This window comes from Aethalodelphis obliquidens, unplaced genomic scaffold, assembly GCF_003676395.1.
Source record: "Aethalodelphis obliquidens isolate GAN/ISIS:26980383/991018 unplaced genomic scaffold, ASM367639v1 scaffold37, whole genome shotgun sequence".
Classification (NCBI taxonomy): Eukaryota; Metazoa; Chordata; class Mammalia; order Artiodactyla; family Delphinidae; genus Aethalodelphis; species Aethalodelphis obliquidens.
In genome coordinates, this window is record NW_020837981.1 from 8,745,412 (window position 1) to 8,767,762 (window position 22,351).

At 42.4% G+C, this 22,351-nt stretch overlaps 1 protein-coding gene across 2 annotated transcripts in view; it reads right to left on the reverse strand.

Annotated features, from left to right (window-relative positions):
* Window positions 1-2,774: 2,774 nt before the first annotated feature.
* Window positions 2,775-22,351, reverse strand: part of LRMDA (leucine rich melanocyte differentiation associated) — a 1,115,615-nt gene continuing 1,096,038 nt past the window's right edge. For both annotated transcript variants that reach the window (XM_027129784.1, XM_027129785.1), the window contains one exon: window positions 2,775-2,932. In XM_027129784.1, coding sequence (XP_026985585.1) covers window positions 2,853-2,932 — 80 coding nt within the window. In that variant the 3' untranslated portion in view covers window positions 2,775-2,852. The remainder of the gene's footprint in view (window positions 2,933-22,351) is intronic.

A 22,351-nucleotide genomic window follows, 5' to 3' on the forward strand; every position in this document is an offset into this window, starting at 1 on the left:
CAGACGTGCAGCCTGATCAAGTAATAATCTCTTATAATGTTCCTCTATTTAAAGCAACAAACAGATGGAGGGTTTATGAGCACGGCTGGTAAAAGTAAAAGCAAACGATTGTAATAGTTGTACTTTTAATAGGATTCCCCACAATTGAAAACATTATTCCTCAAGGAACAAATTGTTCTATAAAATTACATTACTTAAGAAAGAGACAGTCTGCCCTGACTTTGCTGAGGCAACAGAGGACTCCCAGGACAGCCTGTACTGCAGGGGGCTCTCAAGTCAGATGGGTGTCCTGGGAGAGAGGACACAGGGATGCCTGGCACCATGATCCCCAAAGAAAAAGCTCAGTGGAATAGGGTCAAAAGCAGAAAGACCAAGCGGTGAAAGGGGGTATGAAATATGTCTGAGCTTGCATTGAATTTATTACCTTTTAATTCTCTACTTTGAAATACAACATTTGGGAAATTCCTAGGGATTTAAGATAAGCATGCCACATTGCTTCTCCCTCTGCCAATTCAGACCAAAATCTAGCTCAAGCACAGAAAATCCTGCTTAACAAACAGTGGAACTGTAAACAACCCAATACAAGTTCATTATCATTACCCTCTTTTAAGAGAAACAAAACTCACTATAATTCTATCATTAAGATGAATATACTGTCGTGAGGGCCATTATGTAAATTATAATTAAAGCTAATCTCAGTTAAAGTTATTACACCATTTTGGAAGAAAATAAACAACCCAAAGAGAGGGAAACAGTGTGGTCAATAACTCACTCCAAAAATATTTTTTGCCTCCAAAGCTCGCATTGAGGGAGACATTCCTGTGCATGATACAAATGGTTCTGACATTAAGAAAAGTAAACAAGTAAGAAAAATAGAGATGGAAAAATTCTGTGGTCAGTTCACAAGTGCTTTTTTATTGTTTGAGGCAGGGTTAAAGCCTTTTATAAAGACAAGGATATATGTGCCGCTAGATTGGATGTGACATTGGACTAGTCTAGCTGCCCTTGCACAGAACTCTGGCTGCCCATAATATGCCATGGACAAAACACGTGTTGGTGCTTCCAAACAAAGAACCAGGGTGGGACTGAATTCAACTCATTTAAAGCATTATCCCAGTGCTGTTTTGTAGATCAAACAGAGCAAAGGTACTCAACTCTGGTTATTAACGGATTTGAGAGATAAAGCCAAACACTCAATATCCTCTAATAATTAATGGTCTTAAGGAGTTCCATCTAAATTTGTCTCAATAACTGATCACCAAGTGTTGTGTAATCTGCAAGACGGACTGCTGCCAGCCCCAGAGCAAGTCATTCAAGGACTGTGTTGACTCAGTAGGCCAGAGGCCATGTCAATGGACTAAAACAGAGAAAGCAGGTTCTTCTTGGGTGTCTCAGGGGTTCTGAGTCTTTTTTTTTTTTTTTTTAGAAATATTTTATTTTCCAGTGATTTTTGCGGGTTCTGAGTCTTTAAAGACTTTTACTATAGCTGCTCTCTAGTCATTTGGTATCTATAACTGGGAAGGATTCTCTTTCATGTTTTGCTGTCCTCAAACTAACCGAATACTGGGAGACCCAGGACAGTGAACCTGGTCCAAATAAAAGCAAAAATAAACGCTATTGTGTCAAGAGCAGCGAGCCTTTCAAACATCTTCTACTGGTGTACCAGTATATTAAATGGAATTATAGCCACCCAACCAGTATGATCACGCTTCCTTTCCTTGTAACGTTAGGGCTGGAATAGAGCCAAAGGTGCACAAAGACCATCTCACAAGCTGTGGATTTCATTTCTCAGAGATTCTGAGGAATATACCAAGTTCAAAGGGTTTTGTGCCTTTTATTAAAAACCGTCTGGTCTGGTGAGTGTTTTCTGCAGTCTTCACTCTCCTTTTTAACTTCCTGACCTATCACTCCATCTTTTATCACCTCACTCCCTGTAAATAGCACCCAAAGGAGCAAGCCAGCTTCAAACACACATATGGCCTTAGACATAGCTGGGAGGGTGTGTGGTTAAAAATAAATAAATAAGAGCCTTTGGTACAACCAGAACCCGGTGTTGTGAAAGATGCCTGACACTGACTAGCATTCAGGGCAAGAAGTGGATTTGTAAGTGAACAAAATATGATGAAGTCCATGTTTTTGTAGTCAGGGATTTAGGGAAGGCAACTTACTCCAATACACGAATGCTAAGAACACAAAGCTCACCATAAATGCACAACGTGTCTAAGAACTTACCTCTTCTGTTCTCTGAGAAACTGCAAACTGAAATGCATTGCCCGTGATAAAGATGCTAAAGGCTGATGGGGGTGGGGTGGGAGGGGACCATGCAGAATACAAGAGGTTAAGATTTAAGGGAAATAAGGGAGTAGAGCCTTCCTTTAAACTGGGACTCTCTCGCTGAAAATAAACCCACAGCACGATGGTATTAGGAGGATCTCTACTCAGTAGGCAAGCTAAAGACACAGTCTCTCTCACTTGACTAAAGCCACTGAGCATACTTAGGGAGGCCCCAGGTGTGACCTCTGCTCCCCTGTGAGCAGTGGAGGGGCCAGGCAATCTATCATGGTGTTCATCCTGTCAGCCCTGGTGCTTCGCCACCGCTGTCTGTCACTGTGGTGGATGAGACCTGCTTAAGGGCAATCATGTCAATCTCTATGTGACCACTCAGTCTAAGGCAGAAGGATGATCTTGACAGGCCTGGCAAAGTCAGCAGAAGGTACCAAAAGCTGACGTCATAGCTTTCCCACAGAAAAGCGATGTGGGCCATTGTCTTTTCGTTTAGCTTTTTCTTTATTTTTGCTTTCCCTTTTTTCTTTTACTCTCATGTCACTGGCTAAGGCATACAGAACTTGCCTTCAGAGCTGGTCATCGCGGATAAACCTGTTGCCCTCTGAGTTCTTCCCATAGTAAACATAGCGACACTTCCCCAGGACACCTGCAAATAAAAAGATACACATCATTACAGGTGGCACAAGTAGTATAGCAAGAAAACACAGGTGCTGCAAGGCAGAAATACAACACAATCACAGATCCCATGCATGGGTGGCAGCAAACGGATTAAGCCCCAGAAGGGAAGGACCCTATTTTCTTGGCCTCAGAGTTGACATTCAAATAAAATGTCACCAGAGCACAGGCTCCTAGGAATAACACTTTCCTGCATGATTTCTTTTCCACATTTTAGAGAATTTTCTAGTGTGGTCAATTACTTCTCAAAACAAAGCAAAACCCTCTTCCCTCTCCAAGTTCTCTTGGTAGAATTTCTAAAAATGGAAAATTAAGAGTTTAAAGATGGGCCCAGCCCAAACAAAAGATATAAAACAATCTTCCCAGAATGTGGCTCTTTTCAAAATCTTTATCGTGAATCAATTTTGTTAATTTCCAGAGAGAACCTTCCAAATCCCAGCAGACATCAAGTACATAATGGACGATTAAGGAAGAATTGTGGTCTCCACAAAACGCCACATGGAAAGTAACGGAGCCTCTGACGTTAAATGGCTTCCTCTTACAGGGGAATCCTGAACTGTATTCTCAGGTTGGAATGCACTTGATTTTCATCTTCAGTTTTATTTTAAATAGTTTTGCGGCTCCCTATACAGCTTTCCTGTCATTCACGGAGGTCATAAGAGGACTTAACTATAAACGATGCCCCTAGAATAAGGTCACACCTTTCAATCAACTCAATATTTATTCTAAATATCTATAAGAAATCACCTGCCACAGTTATTTTGACAGTATTATTAAGTAAACATCAGTTTTTCCAAGAAAATATCTGTAACTACAATTTGCTTTTGGCCACCCTGGGTTTTTTTCCTTTTAATTTTAGAAAAACAAACTTAAAATTCAGCTTCATGGAATTGTCTTATTACTAATACTCTGTGAGTCTCTGAAGGGTGCATAACCAGAAAAAAAAGAAACAACCCAAAGAAGTGTCCATAAAACATAAACTCATGAGCTACAAATCTGTCTGTAAAAATAGCTTTCTATATACATGTTTTTTCCCCATTATTTTGATGATAGTGTGAAACAAGCAACCACTATCTACTATTCATCTGGGATAAATTAGCACTTGAAATTATTCAGGTTCTTCAAATCAGAAGTCCTCCGTGGTAAATACTTGGGTCATTGTACAGGAGGTGTTTCTCCACTATAGAACTGTAGACCGTATTCTTAAACATGGATTAAAAATGACTCTCAGAAACTTTTAATGACAAGGCAAATGCTCCTTGGTTCAGATGGCTTGGGACAAAGTGGAGAATTGCTGGGTTCTCAGAATCTCTGCAAGCTGGCAATAGGGAGGGGATGACATCATTCCACGGCCTCAGACTGGGCCGTGAGCTGGCTGTCATCACCTCCATTTCCTGCCATGGTCCCCTGAGCAAGTTCACTGTGGACCACTCTTCCCCTTTGGCTATGCTTTTTCCTTGGCCCCCCAACCCCCAAGTTCTGCTTTTCAGTATTGGTCTGGAGCCTGGAAACATTGAGCTTGGATGAAACCTCCCTGAGACCCTTCTTGGGGCCTAAATTATTCTTTTGGTGGTTGTCACTGAGCTGTTCCCTTTATTGTGCTGAATTACGTAGCACCTGGAGTTGTGCTGATATTGTCACCGATGCTAGGACGGGTCTGTGGGCATGGCCGTGGAGGCTGCATTCCAGGAACAGCATCCCCTGCAGGCCTGGGTGGGAGTGTCTCAGAAGTCTCTGAAAATCTGCAAGGGGCTTCCTTGAACATAACTGATTCAAATAAACCCTCAAGAATCTGGAAGGATGAGGCCAAGGGATGTTAATTTCTTTCTACAGCACCAGGACAGCAGGAATTTTTATAAAAAGGAATGGATAGGGCTGTCAGATATTATAAAGAACACAGAAGAGAAGGAAAGGCAGACACACACACATACACGCACACGCGCACACACACACACACACACACACACACACACAACACACCAGCGGGTGCGTTTGCTCCGGGAAACTCTCCAGCACATTCTGGATTGAATTCTTTTCTCTGTGCTCTCTCCATGGTAAATCTCAACTGCAGACCTTGCCTAGTCTAGATACAACCTGGACAGAAAGTGCCCTTCTGGAAACAGGCTGGATCTTCCTGAACATGGGCCACAATGTGGAGGAAGGTGACATGTTCTGAGCCACACTGCCCAGCCCTGCTTTCTGATCAGCATTGATAAAAGTCCTTTTTAAGGCCCGCCCTGTTCCTCTGGGCCTGGAAGCAAGAATGTTTATAGACACCCTGGTGAGAGAGGGCTGTTTGATGAATGCAGGAGACTGTGGCAAAGTGTCAGAGCTTGGAAAACGAGGCAAGGACATGAGGTATTAACATTGTCAATGATCTCTTGACGGGAAAACAGATACCGTGCTCACCCTCAGATTTAAATAGACATCAAGTGCATTAATGACAAGAGGGCCGACTTCAAACAAAGGGGCTGTGTGGTGGGGGGCAGAACACATCTCTGGGCTGGCAATAACCTGATCTGAAAAGACAGTGTCAGGGCTCGAGACAGGCCCAGGATTGTGTGTGGTGACAGAAAACAGAGATGCTGACAGAGATACCAAAGCCATATTATGCCAAGGATATTCTAACGCTGTCTGCCCCGCTAACGAAAGCTGACATCACTCCCTAGCACTTGGGGTCTTCTTCGCCTTCTCCAGCAGAACGCTTCTCCCCAGACATCATTACAAAACTCGCTGCCGTGGCCAAGTTCCTGGCAGCCCTGTTCTGTCAGAGCGCTGGGGTCACGAGGCCCGAGGATGACCTCAGTCAATCTAAATTTGGGCTCTGCAGGAGGACCACACTCATCCCCTGCCGATATCCCAGCTACTTGGGGTGATCAGAGCGCCAACGTGTGAGGAGCTGTCACCTTGAATAAAATCCGGAAAGGGAAGGCACTCAGTCTGCGGGCTCCTCCAGGAGGCGCGGGGACAGCCTGGCAGCCGACAACGAAATCCAGCTGCTGTCGCTGCTCCCCTGGGGAGACAGGCGGGCTGGCTAGTGACAGTTAAAATCGGATGAGATTTTTGAACTTGAACCGCCTACGATTGCTTAAATTAACCAGGTGGTTGCCTCCATTGAGACGCCTACCTGAGCTCGCAGCTCAGAAGGGATTACCCCCCCCAAAGGGGACTTTTGTATTTAATAAATAAGTAAGTAAATAACATTAACAAGGGAGGAAAAAAAACCCGCCCAGTCCCACGTGTGGCCATAAGACTTCACTTATCACGAAGGTTATTTGTAAACTCATAGGAGCCGCTCATAAATGAAGGCACGTGGTGACTGCGGGCTTCTCTCTTCTGCTCTCCCCCTGGCCTTCCTCCTTCCAACACGGCAACTGCCATAAACTGAGAAAATTTACAGAGGAAACAGTTTGCTTGCAAAGGACATTTTGACAGTGAGGCGCTCTGAGGCTGGAATTCGGGAACCCGCGGGTGGTGACTCGGTAGGCGGTGGTTTCTGTGTACATCTGCAATGCATTCCCTTGTTTGTGTCTCCCCGAACTCTACACGTCTTGGGACTGGAAGGGGAACAACACATTTAATGGCGTATGTAGTGTTTTTAATTAAAATATCTGGCATTGCCCATAATAAACGAAGCAGGCTTGCCATGCATCAGGCTGACATGTAGCTGTCTGTGGGGGGTTTCTTTTGGGAGGCCCTGGAAAAATGACAGTGCCCTGTCCCCTCGGGAATCCTCTCCTGCCAAATGAGGCCCCTAATTTTTCTTAAGTAGCCGGCTCTGCCGTTGCCGTAAGTTCTTAAACCTATAGTTATGGAAAAAACTGTACTGGGAAGAATCTGTTTTAAAGAGGTCCTTTTTCTTTTAGATGTTTCCCCTCACTGGAGTGAGTGTTCTACTTATACAGGTTAAGTTATGACCTTGGGGCTGCCTGCGGGGGTGGGAATCAGCCTCTTTTCTTGGATGCCCCACTGTGATGGTGGCAGGGACGGTATTGAGGAAAACCCTGAGTGTCCTGGGAAGGACGTCTTCGCACAGCCATGCAGAGTCCAGCAAACACCTCAGGACTCCCTGACCTTCTGGATGGCCTCGCCCTACCATCTATTTAGTAAGGGGAGGTGGAGAAAGGCCTGTATTTAAATCCAGCTCTACCCCTAATAGTTAAGTGACCATGTGCACATACCTTTCCCTCACTGGGCTGGTTTCTCCATTTGTAAAATGAGGGCAAGGGGCCAGGTATCCCAGATTTCCACCTTAGTTCTGAAACAGATGATTTAGCATTTCTGAATGTTTCCCTTATGAAGATAAGGACGCCAGGTACCATATTGCCTGATGTAGGAGGCAGAGCCAGTGGTCAGTTAATCAAAATTTGATTTGGACCAAGGCAGCTCTTGAAACCCATCCAGTCCATTTTCCCATTAGATACAGAAGGGGAGCTCTGCTGGACCTCAAAATCCCCAAGGAAAGAATTTCCACTAACTCTCCTGCAACTTGTATTTCATACCCAGAGCTGGGAAGTGCTTACCACTAATTAACCTATATCTCCCTAGCTTTGACATAAGCTCTAGTCTTCTAACTCCATATTCAACAGAACTAAAGACTACACATCAGAGTAAGTGGTCTACCATTAATATTTTAGCTGTGAAAGAATAATCATCTTTACTCATACAAATGCGAAAACGTATCTGATGATGGAATATGGGATGGACCAATAAATTCATATTTGTAAAACAGAAAAAGTAAAATATCGATTTTATTATCACTATTAACGTTAGTTTCGGTAATTGTTGTTTTAAACGCTATTATCAACAAAGGTTTGTAAGTGTAACTGTGCAACGACAAACAGATTTTAATCTGTTTGTGGTCACTAGCACCTTCCAACTAGTGCTACAAAACAGGCAAGGGGCAGGGGGCTCCTCATGGAACTCCTGTTCTCCAATCTGTATGAGGAAAGCAAGGAACTAGCCTCTTCACGGCCTCTGAAGAGTGATGACAGTGTTGTGAAGAAGTGCGTGGGCCCAGAGACAGAAAGAGTATTCAGAGAGCCTTCCTGTCTATTATGGAAGGTTCCACGTGACACCATACATACCATTAACATGTCACCTCTACAATAATCCCTCCTCCCCAATTTCTAATACCAGGTGGTTGAAACAGTGCTTAGTACCAAGGAGGTGTTCAATAAATATTTGAATAGATACATTAATCAATACCATTAAATACCACAATTTAAACAGAATCCACAAAGTAAGGAATTTCAACTGTTAAACACTCATATTTTAACCTCTGTTAAGACGACAGGCATTTGAAATTTTTAAAAACTATACACCGCTTAAATGCTTGCCTTACTAAAGGAGAGGGCAAAGTAACAGAAGGCAACAGCCTCAATTCCTCAGCACTAGTGTTGTTTTTATGCTCAACACTTTCCTCCCACAAAAACAAAGCAATCACGATGTCTGGTGGGAAAGAGAGCAGTGGACTGAACGTTATCATCCAGGCTTAAGAGCTGTAAACATCACACAGGAGAAAGGACGTTCCCCAGAAAGCACATTCCTCGGACTTTGTTATGTGCGGGTCCTGAGTAAACTGGGAACTGGGAAGGAATAAACACCCATGTTTTATGATCTTGAGAAGTGGCTGGAGCAATACCCTGAGGCCAGCCTGTGTGATGGACTCTGCTGTGGACATCGCACAGGATTTAGCAGAGCCTGCAGAATTACAGGCTCCTGGGACAACATCCTCCTTCAGCGTAAGCTACTTAAACACTAAGGCAAAATGAAGAGAGATTTTAAAATGGTCTTAAGGGAAGACGCTGCTTAGGAGCAGTTCTGGGGGATGGACAAAGTCCATCCTCCACGGGGGTGGGGAGGGGCATATTTTCCTTTCATCTGCAGACACATCTGGGAAGCCTTAGGTTGGAAATGAAACAGGGAAAGGCTCTCCGCCTGACCCATGAAAGGGTAGAGAAGACAAAGAAAGTGGGACTTCCTCCCAAACTAGCTGAGCATGATTTCAGGCAAGCGTCTCAGCTTATAATCTGCAGCTTAGCTTGGAATGCGGTGCCACGGTCATGCAATGCTTGCTAAATCCCAAAACGTCTATAAGGGCACCTGCTGTCTTCTCCGTGGACTGGTGGGCACACCGTCCTTGCTAAGTACCGCAGTGACCACGTCAAACAACACTGCTCGAGGGAGGTTGCCTAGTCTCTCAAATGAGCTCACTCTTTTGAGCTCTTCTCCTCTATTATACAAAACAACCCCAGGTCGGGTATTCTCACCCTGCTCTGCTGACCCTGATATTTTGCAATGGTGGACATTTGAATTCTGCCATTTTGACCCCCCGGGATGGTTTGGCTTCAGGCTTATGAATATAACACATAAACCAGCCTGGTACTTTTTCTTTCAGAAAGCATTATTTATTCAGAACTAATTAGAAATTAATTAGAAATTAGTTACTACTTTCTGTAGAAATAGTTACTACTACATTTCACAAATTTAATTCCTTAATTTTTAAATTCGAAGTTAAACCATATTCTATTTTGAACATTTTCATTTCTCTTTTATTGAATTTATTTCCAATGGGATCAATTCTTTTCCATGTGATTTTTTACATTAGGGTGAAAATCCTCCATCAGCTTTTGGCGAATATCAAATTTTACCGGTTCTACCTTCTAAACCTCTTCAAGTCATTTATTTTCACAAGGTTACATTTCCTTGGGTAAAATTTTGCAGATCTAAATTGTGACGGGAAGACTTGAGTCCTCTGCTGAAATTCAGACAACACATTTTATTGTGTGTCGTTTCAGTTCACTTCAATTTTATTTTGTTTTCATTATTTCTACAAAGGCTAATTCCTTCCCGTGAATTTGTGCAGTTTTCAATACACTGACAAGATATAAATCTTCGGTCACTTTTTCATCCATAATAAATAGTGTGATGTGCAGGTTTAGTTGCTGTCAGTTTATTACAGATTCAAGTAAATGGTGGTTTCTATTTATTTTTAGCACAAAGAGTACACAGGACAAATGTAAGTATTCTGGATGCAAGAGAGGAAATAAATTGTGGGGTTATGTTACGCTGCTTTTTACCAAGCACCATTCAAAAAACAGAGTAGGAGCTACCAAAGCAAAGGTTTGGATATCCTGGAAGAAAGCTGACACAAATGTAGGCACCGTATCCCTTTGAGATAAGGACATGGGGCCCCAATGTCCGGCCCCCTCCAGTGAGGCTCGACTTAAGGTTAAACTTTCCACTGAGAGAGCAGATTATACGGCCTCCTTAGACAAACGCTGGGCCTTGTCACGTCTCACTCACGTGTTTGTAAGGAAGAAAAAAGCAGGGGAAGGAAACCAGTCAGGGGGGAAAGTATACTGGCAAAATCTCTACTGGAGGCGAGAGGAATGCAAGGCCGAGAAGCCAATCTCCCTGCCCAGGGAGGCTTCAGGAATAGTCACGTGAGCGGCAGACAAGTTGTCATGTGACAAGCCAGAGCCTGTGGAAAATGCACTCTGGACTCCCAGGGCAGGTGAAATGAGGCTTGCCATTTTAGAAGAGGGGAAGGAGGGAGGAGAGGATTAAAAAAAAAAAAAAAAAATGCAGGGCCAGTTTCTCCCTCACATAACCTGTTAGTGGGAAATGTGAAATCGGGTGCAAGTCCGAGAGATAACTGCACCTTTGAGCGGATCCCTAGTAACCAGATCTGCTGTCCCAGTGTGAGTCCCTGGTCTCTGTGCTCCAGTTGCAGATGCTGTGGCCCTACCCAGACCTGACCAGGCCATTCAATGTCCTCTCCACTTCGGGGAAATATTAAGCTGACAGATTTAAAAGTTATCTGGCAGCGGATGTTTCCATGATGTGAATCCTGAAAAGGAAACAGAGTCAACATGCTTTTCCTCAGATGTCAATGCTTTTTTTTTTTTTTTTTTGCGGTACGCGGGCCTCTCACTGTTGCGGCGGCCCCTCCCGTTGCGGAGCACAGGCTCCAGACGCGCAGGCTCAGTGGCCATGGCTCACGGGCCCAGCCGCTCCGCGGCATGTGGGATCTTCCCGGACCGGGGCACGAACCCGTGTCCCCTGCATTGGCAGGCGGACTCTCAACCACTGCGCCACCAGGGAAGCCCGTCAACGCTTTTTCAATTATTTTGTACCGGGGGTCGTTTGGGTAGGCCAGACGGATGGGAAAGAATTCCAGATCTGAGGGTGGGCTCCCTTACTCCTGGTTTGAACATCATTAATATGATTGGCTCTTACCTCAACACATGCTATATTTCAGTCAAGGAGGAACATGTAAGTATCAGCGGTCAAAGACCACAGTAAATATTTCCAGGCTCCAACAACATCCCTCCTCCACAAAACCAAACCAAACTAAAACGAAAACAAGAAAAACAACCAACAACCCACCACTACTAAATCTTCTTAGCAATCCAGATTTTGGGTTTTATTCTCAGGTTACATTTTTTTTGTGCCAGTTAAGAATGAAGCCAGAAACAGTTTTCACTCTGACTTCCTAAACAATGATTTACTTTTACACTCCTATGACACTTTATTATTTTGCTGTACTTCCTAGTAAGCTTGAACACAGAATGGGAAAATTTTCTTTGAAAGTATTTCTTTAAACGTATTGAAGAATTCTCCCTGGGACAGAATTTAAAGATCTTCATTTTCGTTAAGGAGAAGAGGAGGTTCTAAGTGGCTTCCCCAAAGTCACAGTACCTGACCAGACACTAAACAATTACAATGCTATCTTTCTTACTTGCTTGTGGGATCTTAGTTCCCCAGCCAGGGATCGAACCGTGCCCCCTGCAGTGGAAGCGTGGAGTCCTAACCACTGGACCATGAGGGAAGTCCCAGCAATGCTACCTTTCTAGTTCAAATCCCTCTGAATTATAGGATTGCCCTTAGGACAGGAGAATGTCAAAGATCCACAACCTGACTTATGCTGACTCCTACCTACTTTTCCAACGGGGGAAACGAATCTTCAAAGCCATGTGGTGTGAGTGTGTTCCCCTCTCCCACCTCCCTATTCTAAGTGGGGTTTAATGGATCTGCGATGGGCTGGATTCCAAAGTGCACACCAAGATGGGATGCAAATGAGTTCAGATTCATGAAGTTCCCTCAGTGCTGCTCAAAGATGGACGTCCCACAAACCAGGCTGTCAGTCAAAATGGACAGTGGTCAAGTGGTACAGCTTCATTTTTATTTCTTAGTTTTTGACCAAGGAACTCAGAAATTTTTCAGACAGGAGAGAAAAAAGAAAACCATTTCCCCCTTTCACCCCCTCTGCCATTCCCACCATTATCTCCACATTCATCTTTGCCACCTTTCAAGTGAGGTTGGGAGCATGGCCACTAGAGGGCAGCATGAATTTAGGAAAAACAGCTGCTTTAAAAAAAAATAAATAAACGATGGCAACGATTCAGAGAGGGCCATTAAAGTCACACTGTGCTTTCGGTCACCAGTTATAAGTTCTGCAATGATCAATATGTCATGATTGCTCAATCTGTGCTGAAGGGTTTCTGGGAATGGGGCTCCCAGACACCCCCTCAGTCCCCCCACCCCCACCCCCGCTTTTTGGATGCCTCTGATCTCGATTTCAGGGACTAATTTTCTTTACTATCAATTGCTCTGATTAATCTTCTAGGCTCAGGAGTTGGGGAAATTTGCATATCACCTACATAAATGTAAAGAAACACGCAAAGATAAACAGAGATAGCTTCCCACATTTCTTAGAAAAAGATTTTTATCAGGCAAGTCCAAAAGGAAATATGCCACTCAAGGGCATGGAGTTACTAATCATCATTTGATAGTGAAAAAAGTGAAAAACATAAGAATTAAATAAAACCTGCATCAATAAAACATAAAAAAAGCATATGTACTCTACCCAAGCAAATCCTGGCTGCCTCCTACCCACTGCTGTTGTCGTCCCTCTCTGAGTATAGGTCCAGGTTAATCAGAAAAGAGAGGTAGATAAATTAGGAGCTTGGGATTGCCACACACACACCACTCTATATAAAATATATAACTGACAAGGACCTACTGAATAGTATAGGGAACTCTACTCAATGTTCTGTAATAACCCATATGGGAAAAGAATCTGGAAAAGAATAGATATATGTAGATGTATAACTGATTCACTCTGTTGTACACCTGAAACTAACACAGCATTGTAAATCAACTATATTCCGATAAAAAATTAGGAAACAAAGAAAGAAAGAAAAGAGAGGTAGAAACTACTCAAATAAAAATAAAATCATAACTCCAGCTTCTGTTTTGGTCATCATGTGGTCCCTATCACTGGTCTCTGGCCCATGGGCTAGTGATTATTTTCATGCCTAGAACAACAAATGACCACCTCCCTTCAGGAGAAAAAGGTATTCATGGGTTTCCAGGGATTTCAAACATGTTATTTTTGAAACAGCAATAAAGGTATGACATTCTAGGGAATGGCATTTTAAATGAGAATCTGTAGAATTCAAATAAATGAGTGGATTCCATCAGAGAAGGGAGTAAACAAAAATTGGATCTACTGGACTAGAGGAAAGTGGAGTCCAGGTGTGACTCTCCGTGTCAGCCGAGAACCCGCTCAAGTGGTCAGTGAAGCAAATAGGCTCTCACACTTTCTTCCTGTAGACTTTCCTAATATAACAGTCATGAGATTGACTAGCCAGTAGGGAAATGTTGGGTTCCAGTTAATTAATTAAATTATCTCATTAATTCGTGGTTCAGCAGAAACTTTTCCTGAGTTTTCTCTCACACATGAAACACTATACAAAACCAAATTCAATTTTACTGTCTTACTAGATATCTCATGGTGACCACCCATGAGGATTTCTTTTTTTTTTTAACATCTTTATTGGAGTATAATTGCTTTACAATGGTGTGTTAGTTTCTGCTGTATAACAAAGTGAATCTGCTATACATATACATATATCCCCATATCCCCTCCCTCTTGCCTCTCCCTCCCACCCTCCCTATCCCGCCCCTCTAGCTGGTCACAAAGCACCGAGCTGATCTCCCTGTGCTATGTGGCTGCTTCCCCCTAGCTATCTATTTTACATTTGGTAGTGTATATATGTCCATGCCACTCCATGAGGAGTTCTTTGAGGATTTACAGTGAGGATGATACAGTTAAGAGGTTTCACTAGGGTGGGAAGACTGCTCATGGAACATTTCTCAAGGTCTTAAGACCACTTTTTTATAGGAGCTCCCCAAGGGCAGAAATGATGGCTTTTCACCCATGCTTCATGAGATACTCAATAGATTGCTTGTCATTGTAGAAGAGATGAAAGGATCTCGGAATACTTCTTCTGAACCCCAGAGTTTGCTACACATTCCTGGACATTGACAGGTGGAGGAATCGCATGGCTTGTCCCCACGTCAGCGATTTTCCAACTTTCCCCTGCATGGGGTCACCTGGAAGGCTTGTTAAAACAGAGACTGCTGAGCCCCACCCCAAAGTCTCTGGTTTAGGGGGTCTGAGTTGGGGCCAAGAATTTGCATTTTTGCTGGTTCCCAGGTGGTAGTGATGCTGCAGATTAGGGGGCCACACTCTAAGAAACAATGTTCTAGGACAACCTAAAAGGGCCCCCTTTTCCCTTTTTAAAAAAGTAAAACTCTTGACATCAGTTTTTCTTCTTGTAGAATCAACACCACTCAAATTCAGAGATAAAAATCCGGTTGACTGAGATTCCTAGTGTATGGAGTTTTAGTGAATGGAGGTTTTACTGTCTTCCTAACAGCAGCCTGAAAACAAACCATACCTAAAATAATAATTAATAATAGATTGCTCCGGCTCTTTAATATAAAACAAAAATCATGAAAGTTTAAATTTAAGTGATGTGCAGATTACATTAACAGAAGAAAAGAAGAAAAGAGTTTTTTGGATAAGTAGATTGGAACTGAACCTACAAACCATAATTTATGAAGACTAAGAAGAAAAAAACGTGCAGAAAAAATTTCCCAGAAAGTCTTTAGCCTCCCTCTAAAATGACAGAATCTTATATGAACAAATGTGAGCAGCGGGGGTCCTCCTGCAGAGTTTGAATGGGAATTTTGGCTTTGCTCTCAAGCAGAAATTTGCTTTTGGGTTTCAGGTCTGTTCCTATTAGAAAGCTCACATCAAAAGGGGAGAAAACATCCACAGTTCTGTCTGGTTCTTCAGGCTAAAATTTCTCAAGAGAGTCATTGAAAATAAAGACAAGTTGCTTTTTTTTCTTTTTTTCATTCTTCAAGCTGCAAAAAAGAACCTCTCAAATAAAATTAAGCAGACCCAGTAACAACCGGGTCTGTCATAATTCAAACTCTGCAAGAACTGAGGACAAGACCTTCCTTCTTAGGCCCATTAGTCCAGCCTCCAACTGCCCTTCATTAGACTCCAAACAAACTTTTCCTGTACTGATATTACTATAATCTTTCCTAATTCCAGGACACTTTAAATTGCTTTCTCCAAAAGGAAAACGAAGAGAATCTGCTGATATATGATCTAACAGAAAGAAGTCGGCATTACAAAAAAATAACTAAAAGTATGTCATTGCAGGGAGCACAGCATAATTCTTGGGCACTAGCAATTCTCACTGCAAAATGCCAAAATATTTTTCATTACTTCTTGATCTTCAGCTCCCCAACCTCTAACCTGCTTTGGACAAAAAGCACATATATATATATATATACACACACATATATATATATATATATATATATACACACTAACGTCAAAGAAAGAAACTATAGGTTAAGCAAGAATTAATAGCAGAAGGCAGTTTATACGAGCGATATGAACCTCTTGAACATTTTTTTTTCTTGCCAAAATAAAGACAAAGTAAACAATAGAAGAGCATATTATAAGGGTCTTCATTAGGGTCAGGCTCATTAAAACTTAATGAAGGCACCAGAGTCTCTCCAGCAATATTAAGAGGGGTATACTTTTTGCCTATCGATGGAATGGCCTGGGTCAGAGAGACACTGCTGACAGTGGGTGGCACCAGGTGTTATCTGTCTCTGGAACAGACTACTTTGATGGCTTGGAATATTACCCCTTTTATTTGGCTGGCTTGAGTTTGTCAAGATTCACCCTGCGGGGAGTTAACATGCCTCCATTATTGAAAAAAAAAATTGCCCGTGGGCCAATGTGAGCCTCCCACCTAATAGAATACATCTGGCTCTGACAGTTTGATGCCCAGCTCTGAGCCACATTCGGCCACACAAATTAACATCGTAGACATTGCCCATGCTGAGCAGGAAGTAATAACCTGCTACCTGCTACTTGGCCAAAATCTCATTATAAGCCATTACGGTAATTGAGGGCCCAGACTCCGCGGACATTAGACTCCCCGAGCGCCAGTCGTTAGTTCAGCAAAAGAAAGACTCCGAATGGAGGCAGGGGTGGCCGACGGAGGAGCAACTGTGCTTTGGACCATAGGGTGAATTCCATCTGCAGGCTACAACGTGGCTCTAGGAGATTTGAGAGCTGTCTCTCTTCTGCCCCGAAGCCCACGTGACCTCTCCTGTGGGGCTCAGGACCCCAGGAAGATGATGTAATTCTTGGTAGGCCTCCAACAATGCTATACAATTAAAATTTGGTTTAAATGAGTACTGGGGACAGGGAAGAAGAGGGCAAAAGAAGTCAGAATGCTCCACGAGTTAGAAGTGTAGAAGTGGGGGTGGGGAGAGGGGAAGGGGGACTCCACCCTTCTCCCTAGAAGATAGGGGCTGTCTAGAGTCACTGCACATATATAAGCTTCCATCCTTCTTCAGATGACCAAGCCAACTGCCTTTCCCCATAAGGCCTGCCCTCTCAGTCTCTGCCCAGGATGGGGCAGCTATGGATGAAGTGGTGTGGGCTTGGGAGAGGGAAAGAGGGAAGGAGTCCAATGGATCATCAGTCATGCAGCTGATCAATCAACCTGATTTTTGGTACCATGAGGATGGCTCTGGATTGTAGTTACCATGACAACTTTCAATAAATGTTTCTTGGTAAGAGTTACATAGGGCTGGGGAGAAGAGTAACTGAAAATATAATGAACGGTTTCCAGAAATCCCTTCTTATCCTGGTACATACAAATCCCCCCTACACACACACACACACACACACACACACACACACACACACACCCCGATAAGAACCAAATCCACCAATCATGGGAGCAAGTTTATGCAAGGTTTTACCTAATGTACAACAAAACTCCTGAGTGCCGTGTCTTCTCCAGAAACTACTGGAAGCCTGGATAATAAACCTTCCTGGGCATCCGAAGTTTCCATTTCATCCTACTCCAGGTCTCAATAAAAGGCTGCCTGGCCTTGGAATTTTGAAAGAATTGGTATTTGGGGGAAAATAAGCACTATGGTGGGGGAAAGAACGTGCTGCTGAGGGTGAGGGTGTCTGAGAGTCAAGTCCTCCTTCTAAACGCCCTGAGACCATCTTCCTGTCTTAGCCATGCCAGCCTCATTATTCCTCGGCACCCAGAGGGTTAAGTACAGGCTGGAGCCTAGAAAATGGTTTCTGTTGGTACAAGAGAGGCCTTCCCTATAACTAGATCCTTCAGGAAAAAACAAATTAATCAACAGCGACCTGAAGAGGGTTTAATGATTGCATTCTGCATACAATCAGCTTTTCCCTTTTCAAGGGCCATCAATATGTCAAGGGAAGACATATCTGAAGGATATAGCTCTTAACATCAAGGTTATCTATTCTCCACAAGGCTCCCACTCCTTCCTGGGCTGATACTCCATGCTGCCTGTGTCTAACATTTTCATCAACTCTGCAATCAATCAAGGTAATAATGTTGTGCAAAAAATCAATTAACAACGCAATTAAACTTTCCTTATTATCTCAAAGGGCTGAAATAATACCTAAAGGGAAGATAGACTCACTGAACGCAGACATCCATAATCCAATGTGAAAGTGAATTATGAGATTGGACAGATGCAGGCATGTGCTGGTGCTGTTATTTTCCAGGGGTTATATCTCATCGTGGCAGTGTATCAGTCAGCCCCAATCCCAGACCCTAAAATTCCAAATTACTTTTAAGAAATATATGATGTGTAATATCCATTTCATATCCTCTTTTAAAGATAACCCCCTCCCCTCCAAAAAACTGAACGGCCATATTATTCAAAGACAAAATGATCTTTCAACAAGAACATAAAATATAAAAGCTATAATAACATTTACATCTGTATAGCACACATCTCTGCAAATGCAGCTCATCTATTACACGTAATCTGCAGCGCCTAAGAGACTCAGGATGTGGCACAACATTTAAAATTCAAATGCTTAAATGTGCAAACTCCTATGGGATGGCTGTGGCTTCTTCCCTCGAGAGGAGGTCTCACCCACGCTTGCCTATACACACACACGTACACACACCCAGGGAGAAGCATCGGGAACAACGGAAGTATTACTCCTTTAAAATGAGAATGACTGTATTATTTAGCAATTACACTCAACTTGCCCTGAAACACTGTCCTTAGGAATTGAGCATTATAGTACATAAAAAAGAGATGACCATTAACCTTTTGCTGCAGTGACGACTGTGAGATGCTTGAAATTTCACACTGAAATGAGATACAAAGTAGAAGAGGAAGGGGTTCCCTGACATTTACGGAGCTCATTTTAAGCTGTTCAGGACCCACATGAGATGGTCTGGCACCAACAGAAGGAGGCCTAGAGGTAGAAGGGGAAACAACCAGAGGAGGAAAGGTTCGTTAAACAAACGTCAAAGCAAAAGCCAGCAAACAATATATAATAGAATGGATAAACAACAACGTCCTAATGTATAGCACGGGGAACTATATTCAATAGCCTATGATAAACCATAATGGAAAAGAATATATAAAAAAGAATGTGTGAGCCAGGTGAACTGATCCAGAAAGGTACAGTTCCAAATTTGGGCCTCAGGCCGTTAGCGGAATCAGGATAAGAGAGGATTTCCCTGTGTTTCAAACATGTTGCTACACGAGCTCTAGGTTTTGGTAACTGACAGCTATTCCCCTAGCAGCGTGGGTTTCCACATATACCACCTGGAGTTCTGCAGGTATTGTTGTTTTAAACTACCACTGCTCAACAACGAATTCCTTTATTGCAAGTTACTCACTTGTAACAAGGATCTTAAGCCAACTTCCCCCCATTTTCAGCTCAGCAAGGAGGCAGGACAGAGCCCCAAGTGCAGATTTCAAATGAACAATAAAACAAGACAAATAAACACAAATGCTTATTCTGTAATTTCTTAAAAAGTAAGGAAGCAATTCATGATGTACTTTTTGGTACAGAATTTCAACAGAGAAGTTGAACAGGTTAGTGGATCCTGCCATTTCTCTCCTAACTTTAAGGAACATAATTAATATGTTTTCATTTTCAATGACTATATTGTGTGTGTGTCAACTGGAACTGCTCCTGCTGTGTATTTGATTCCACTGACGATGGGGTGGGTCAGATTTTAAATGATGTGTGAGCACTTCTGTTCTTTCCGTGCTCTGGTTTATGTGTTATTCATGACTCGCATTACAGACATGGCTGATACACAGATGTAAATGTTATTAAATCTTTTGTATTTTACAGGCTTTGTGAAAGGCTTCTTTGTTTTCAAATAATTCTCTTAACCGCCAAAAATAACCAGAAGTACATGACAATGTCTTGGGAATTTTTTTTCCACTGAATTTTCTGATGAAGAGATTTTCTCCCCTCTACTGCTACTTTTTTTTCATCAAAATAAAAATGTGTGGATAAATTGGCAGATGGAAGGGTTACATCTTTATAGTAACCAGTCAAGAACCACTTCACGTGTGTGTATGCACAAGTATGTGTTTCGTGTGCATGGGAGTTACACGTGGGCACATGGTACTTGTATATGTACTGCTGTATGTGTGCCCTGTGTGTCTTGCTGTGAATTGTGTTATACATGTTGTGTGGGTCCTTTCTGTGTGTGTGTATCTCCAACAGAAGTGTGTTGTGTGTGCACATGGTGTGTGTGCACATGGTGTGTGTGTTGGTGTGAATATGTTGGCACCATTATGCGAAGTCAGAACTCGAAGTCACCCAATTCTTGATTACCTGCCAAAGGTGCAGTCACCTTACTGCATTTTGGTCTCTGACATAATTTTTAGTCTGTTTTTATTTTGCTCCAGCCTCTTCACATTTCTTAGGATTTCAGCAGAAATGTGGCAGAGGATAAACCTCTTCATACAGAGGGCACTTAGTCTGTGCCTCTTACTGGCTCACTTTTCTTTATTGATTTTAAAGTGAAACTATGCTCTGAGACTGAACAATGCACCTCCACAAATACAGCTGACTTGACTGAAGGAGGTCAGGAAAGATGGAGATATAGTATATTTCAGTCCTGAGATCAGCAGCCCAACTTCGATGGGCTCAAAGAGGAGAGATGGCTCAGGCCATCCTCAGGGCAGTGGGGGTCTCTGATTCCTCAAGTATCCCTTTAGAAGCATAAGAAAGGGCATATCAACTCTGGGAAGTGTGCTGGAGTCCAAAGGTCAGGTTCTAGTTCCTGGGTTGTAGTAACTGTCCTGCACAACATGTCAACTTCTGGGCCCCAGTTTCTTAGCATCTGCAGAAAACGCTCTCTAACGGCTACTTCTGTCCCGATGAATATAATGCCTATTTTCATCTAAGCAGGTTTCTATGCTATGCATAGCTCACATAGTGGACACAGCAATATAGACCTTTTTTACACGCCCCTCTCTTTGTTTCCTTGGTTTGTCTCCTTCCCTCCTAGAATATTCATGATCCCCATATACCCTCTTGCCTTTCTTGGGGTTTTAATTCCAGAATCAAAATATAACTGTCCTCTCTTAGAAGCCTGTCCACATCTTTTTTTACACCTTTTCTAAGAAACAACTAGTTCTCTGATCAACTCATTCACATTAGGATGGTAATAGTTGACAATGAAATAGAGCTTCATCACTTCAGATAAAATATTTTACTTAAAAAAATAGACATTAAAAAATAGACCAACTGAATAAATCTTTAATGGAATTTCAGGCAACATAGGTAAGTGGGAAAGCCCTATGTGCCAGGCACGATCAATGAAACCCAAAATAAAGAAGAAAAGGAGAGGTTCTTTCTACGTTTGAGCAACTAACAGGCCAGAAAGGGAGATAACTTGTCAGATAAAGATAGTTCCAATAAAATTTGCCATAATAATGTTATCTACAAAATGTTAAACAAACAACAAGAACAAAAAGATGTGATGAGGTGAGTGAGCAGAGGCATTAAAAAAGGGGCATTTTCTCTGTATTTCTCTTTTTAGTCATGTTAAGTCACAAATATAATATTTGTTACAAGTTGAACAATACAGAAGGTATATTTAAAAACAATAATTACCTCTTTCAAGATTTCCATGAACATCTGATGGAGATATACTGCTGGAGAGATATAGGTACAGATACAAGTGCAGAATACTCGGCTAAGTGAAAATGTAAGGAGCAAAAAATGTGCATAAACTTAGCTACTTCTGAGTAACAAAGAAGTAAAATAAGATTAAAAAATAAACAAAAATGTTCATATGTGTTTTGCAAAAAGAAACACAGAAAGGGTAACGCGTAAACCATAGACCACTAAGAATGATATATGTGGTCGATAGGTAAAAGTAGGGGGGAGGGTATTGGGATGGGACTTCTCTGGATATATCTCTCTTTATATTCATATATTTTGCATATTTAAAAATAAAATTTAAAAAAAGGATGGAAAAAACAAATCCTAAAACTGGATACAAACAGAAAAAAATGAACCTAACCATATACCAAATTGATAATATAATGACACAGAAAAAGAAATTAATTTTGGAACACTGTACTTCAACTACACACCTGAGTGAGATGTATCCTGAGAACACCACCACCAACAACAAAAACTGCAAAGAAGTCTTGAGCTTTACTTAGCAGGCTTATTGTTGGTAGTGGTATTGTTGTTACAATTCTCAAATTATTTTGTATATATTGTAGGATAGAGGAAATGTGCAAATATATTGAAATGGATGGAAGTCAAGAGTTTTCACTGTGAGAGAAGGGAAACCAAACAAAGAATGAGAGAAGATGTAGTAGAGAGCATAATGGTCCCCAAGATGTCCACATGCTAATCCCCAGAACCTGTGAATATGATACCTTACACAGCAAAAGGGACTTTGCAGAGGTGATTACGGATACAGACCCAGGAGGCAGACACTCTGTTCTTTCTGGGTGGGTGCAATCTAATCACATGAGTCCTTAAAAGGGAGAAACTTGAAAGCCTGTGGGCAGAGAGGGAGATGTAACTATGTAAGAAGGATCAGAGAGATGCAACACCACTGGCTTTGAAGGTGGAAGAAGGAGGAGGAGGAGGGGGAAGTGGGGAGGAGGAGGAAGAGGGGGAGGGGGGAGGGGGGGGGGGGGGGGGGGGGGGGGGGGG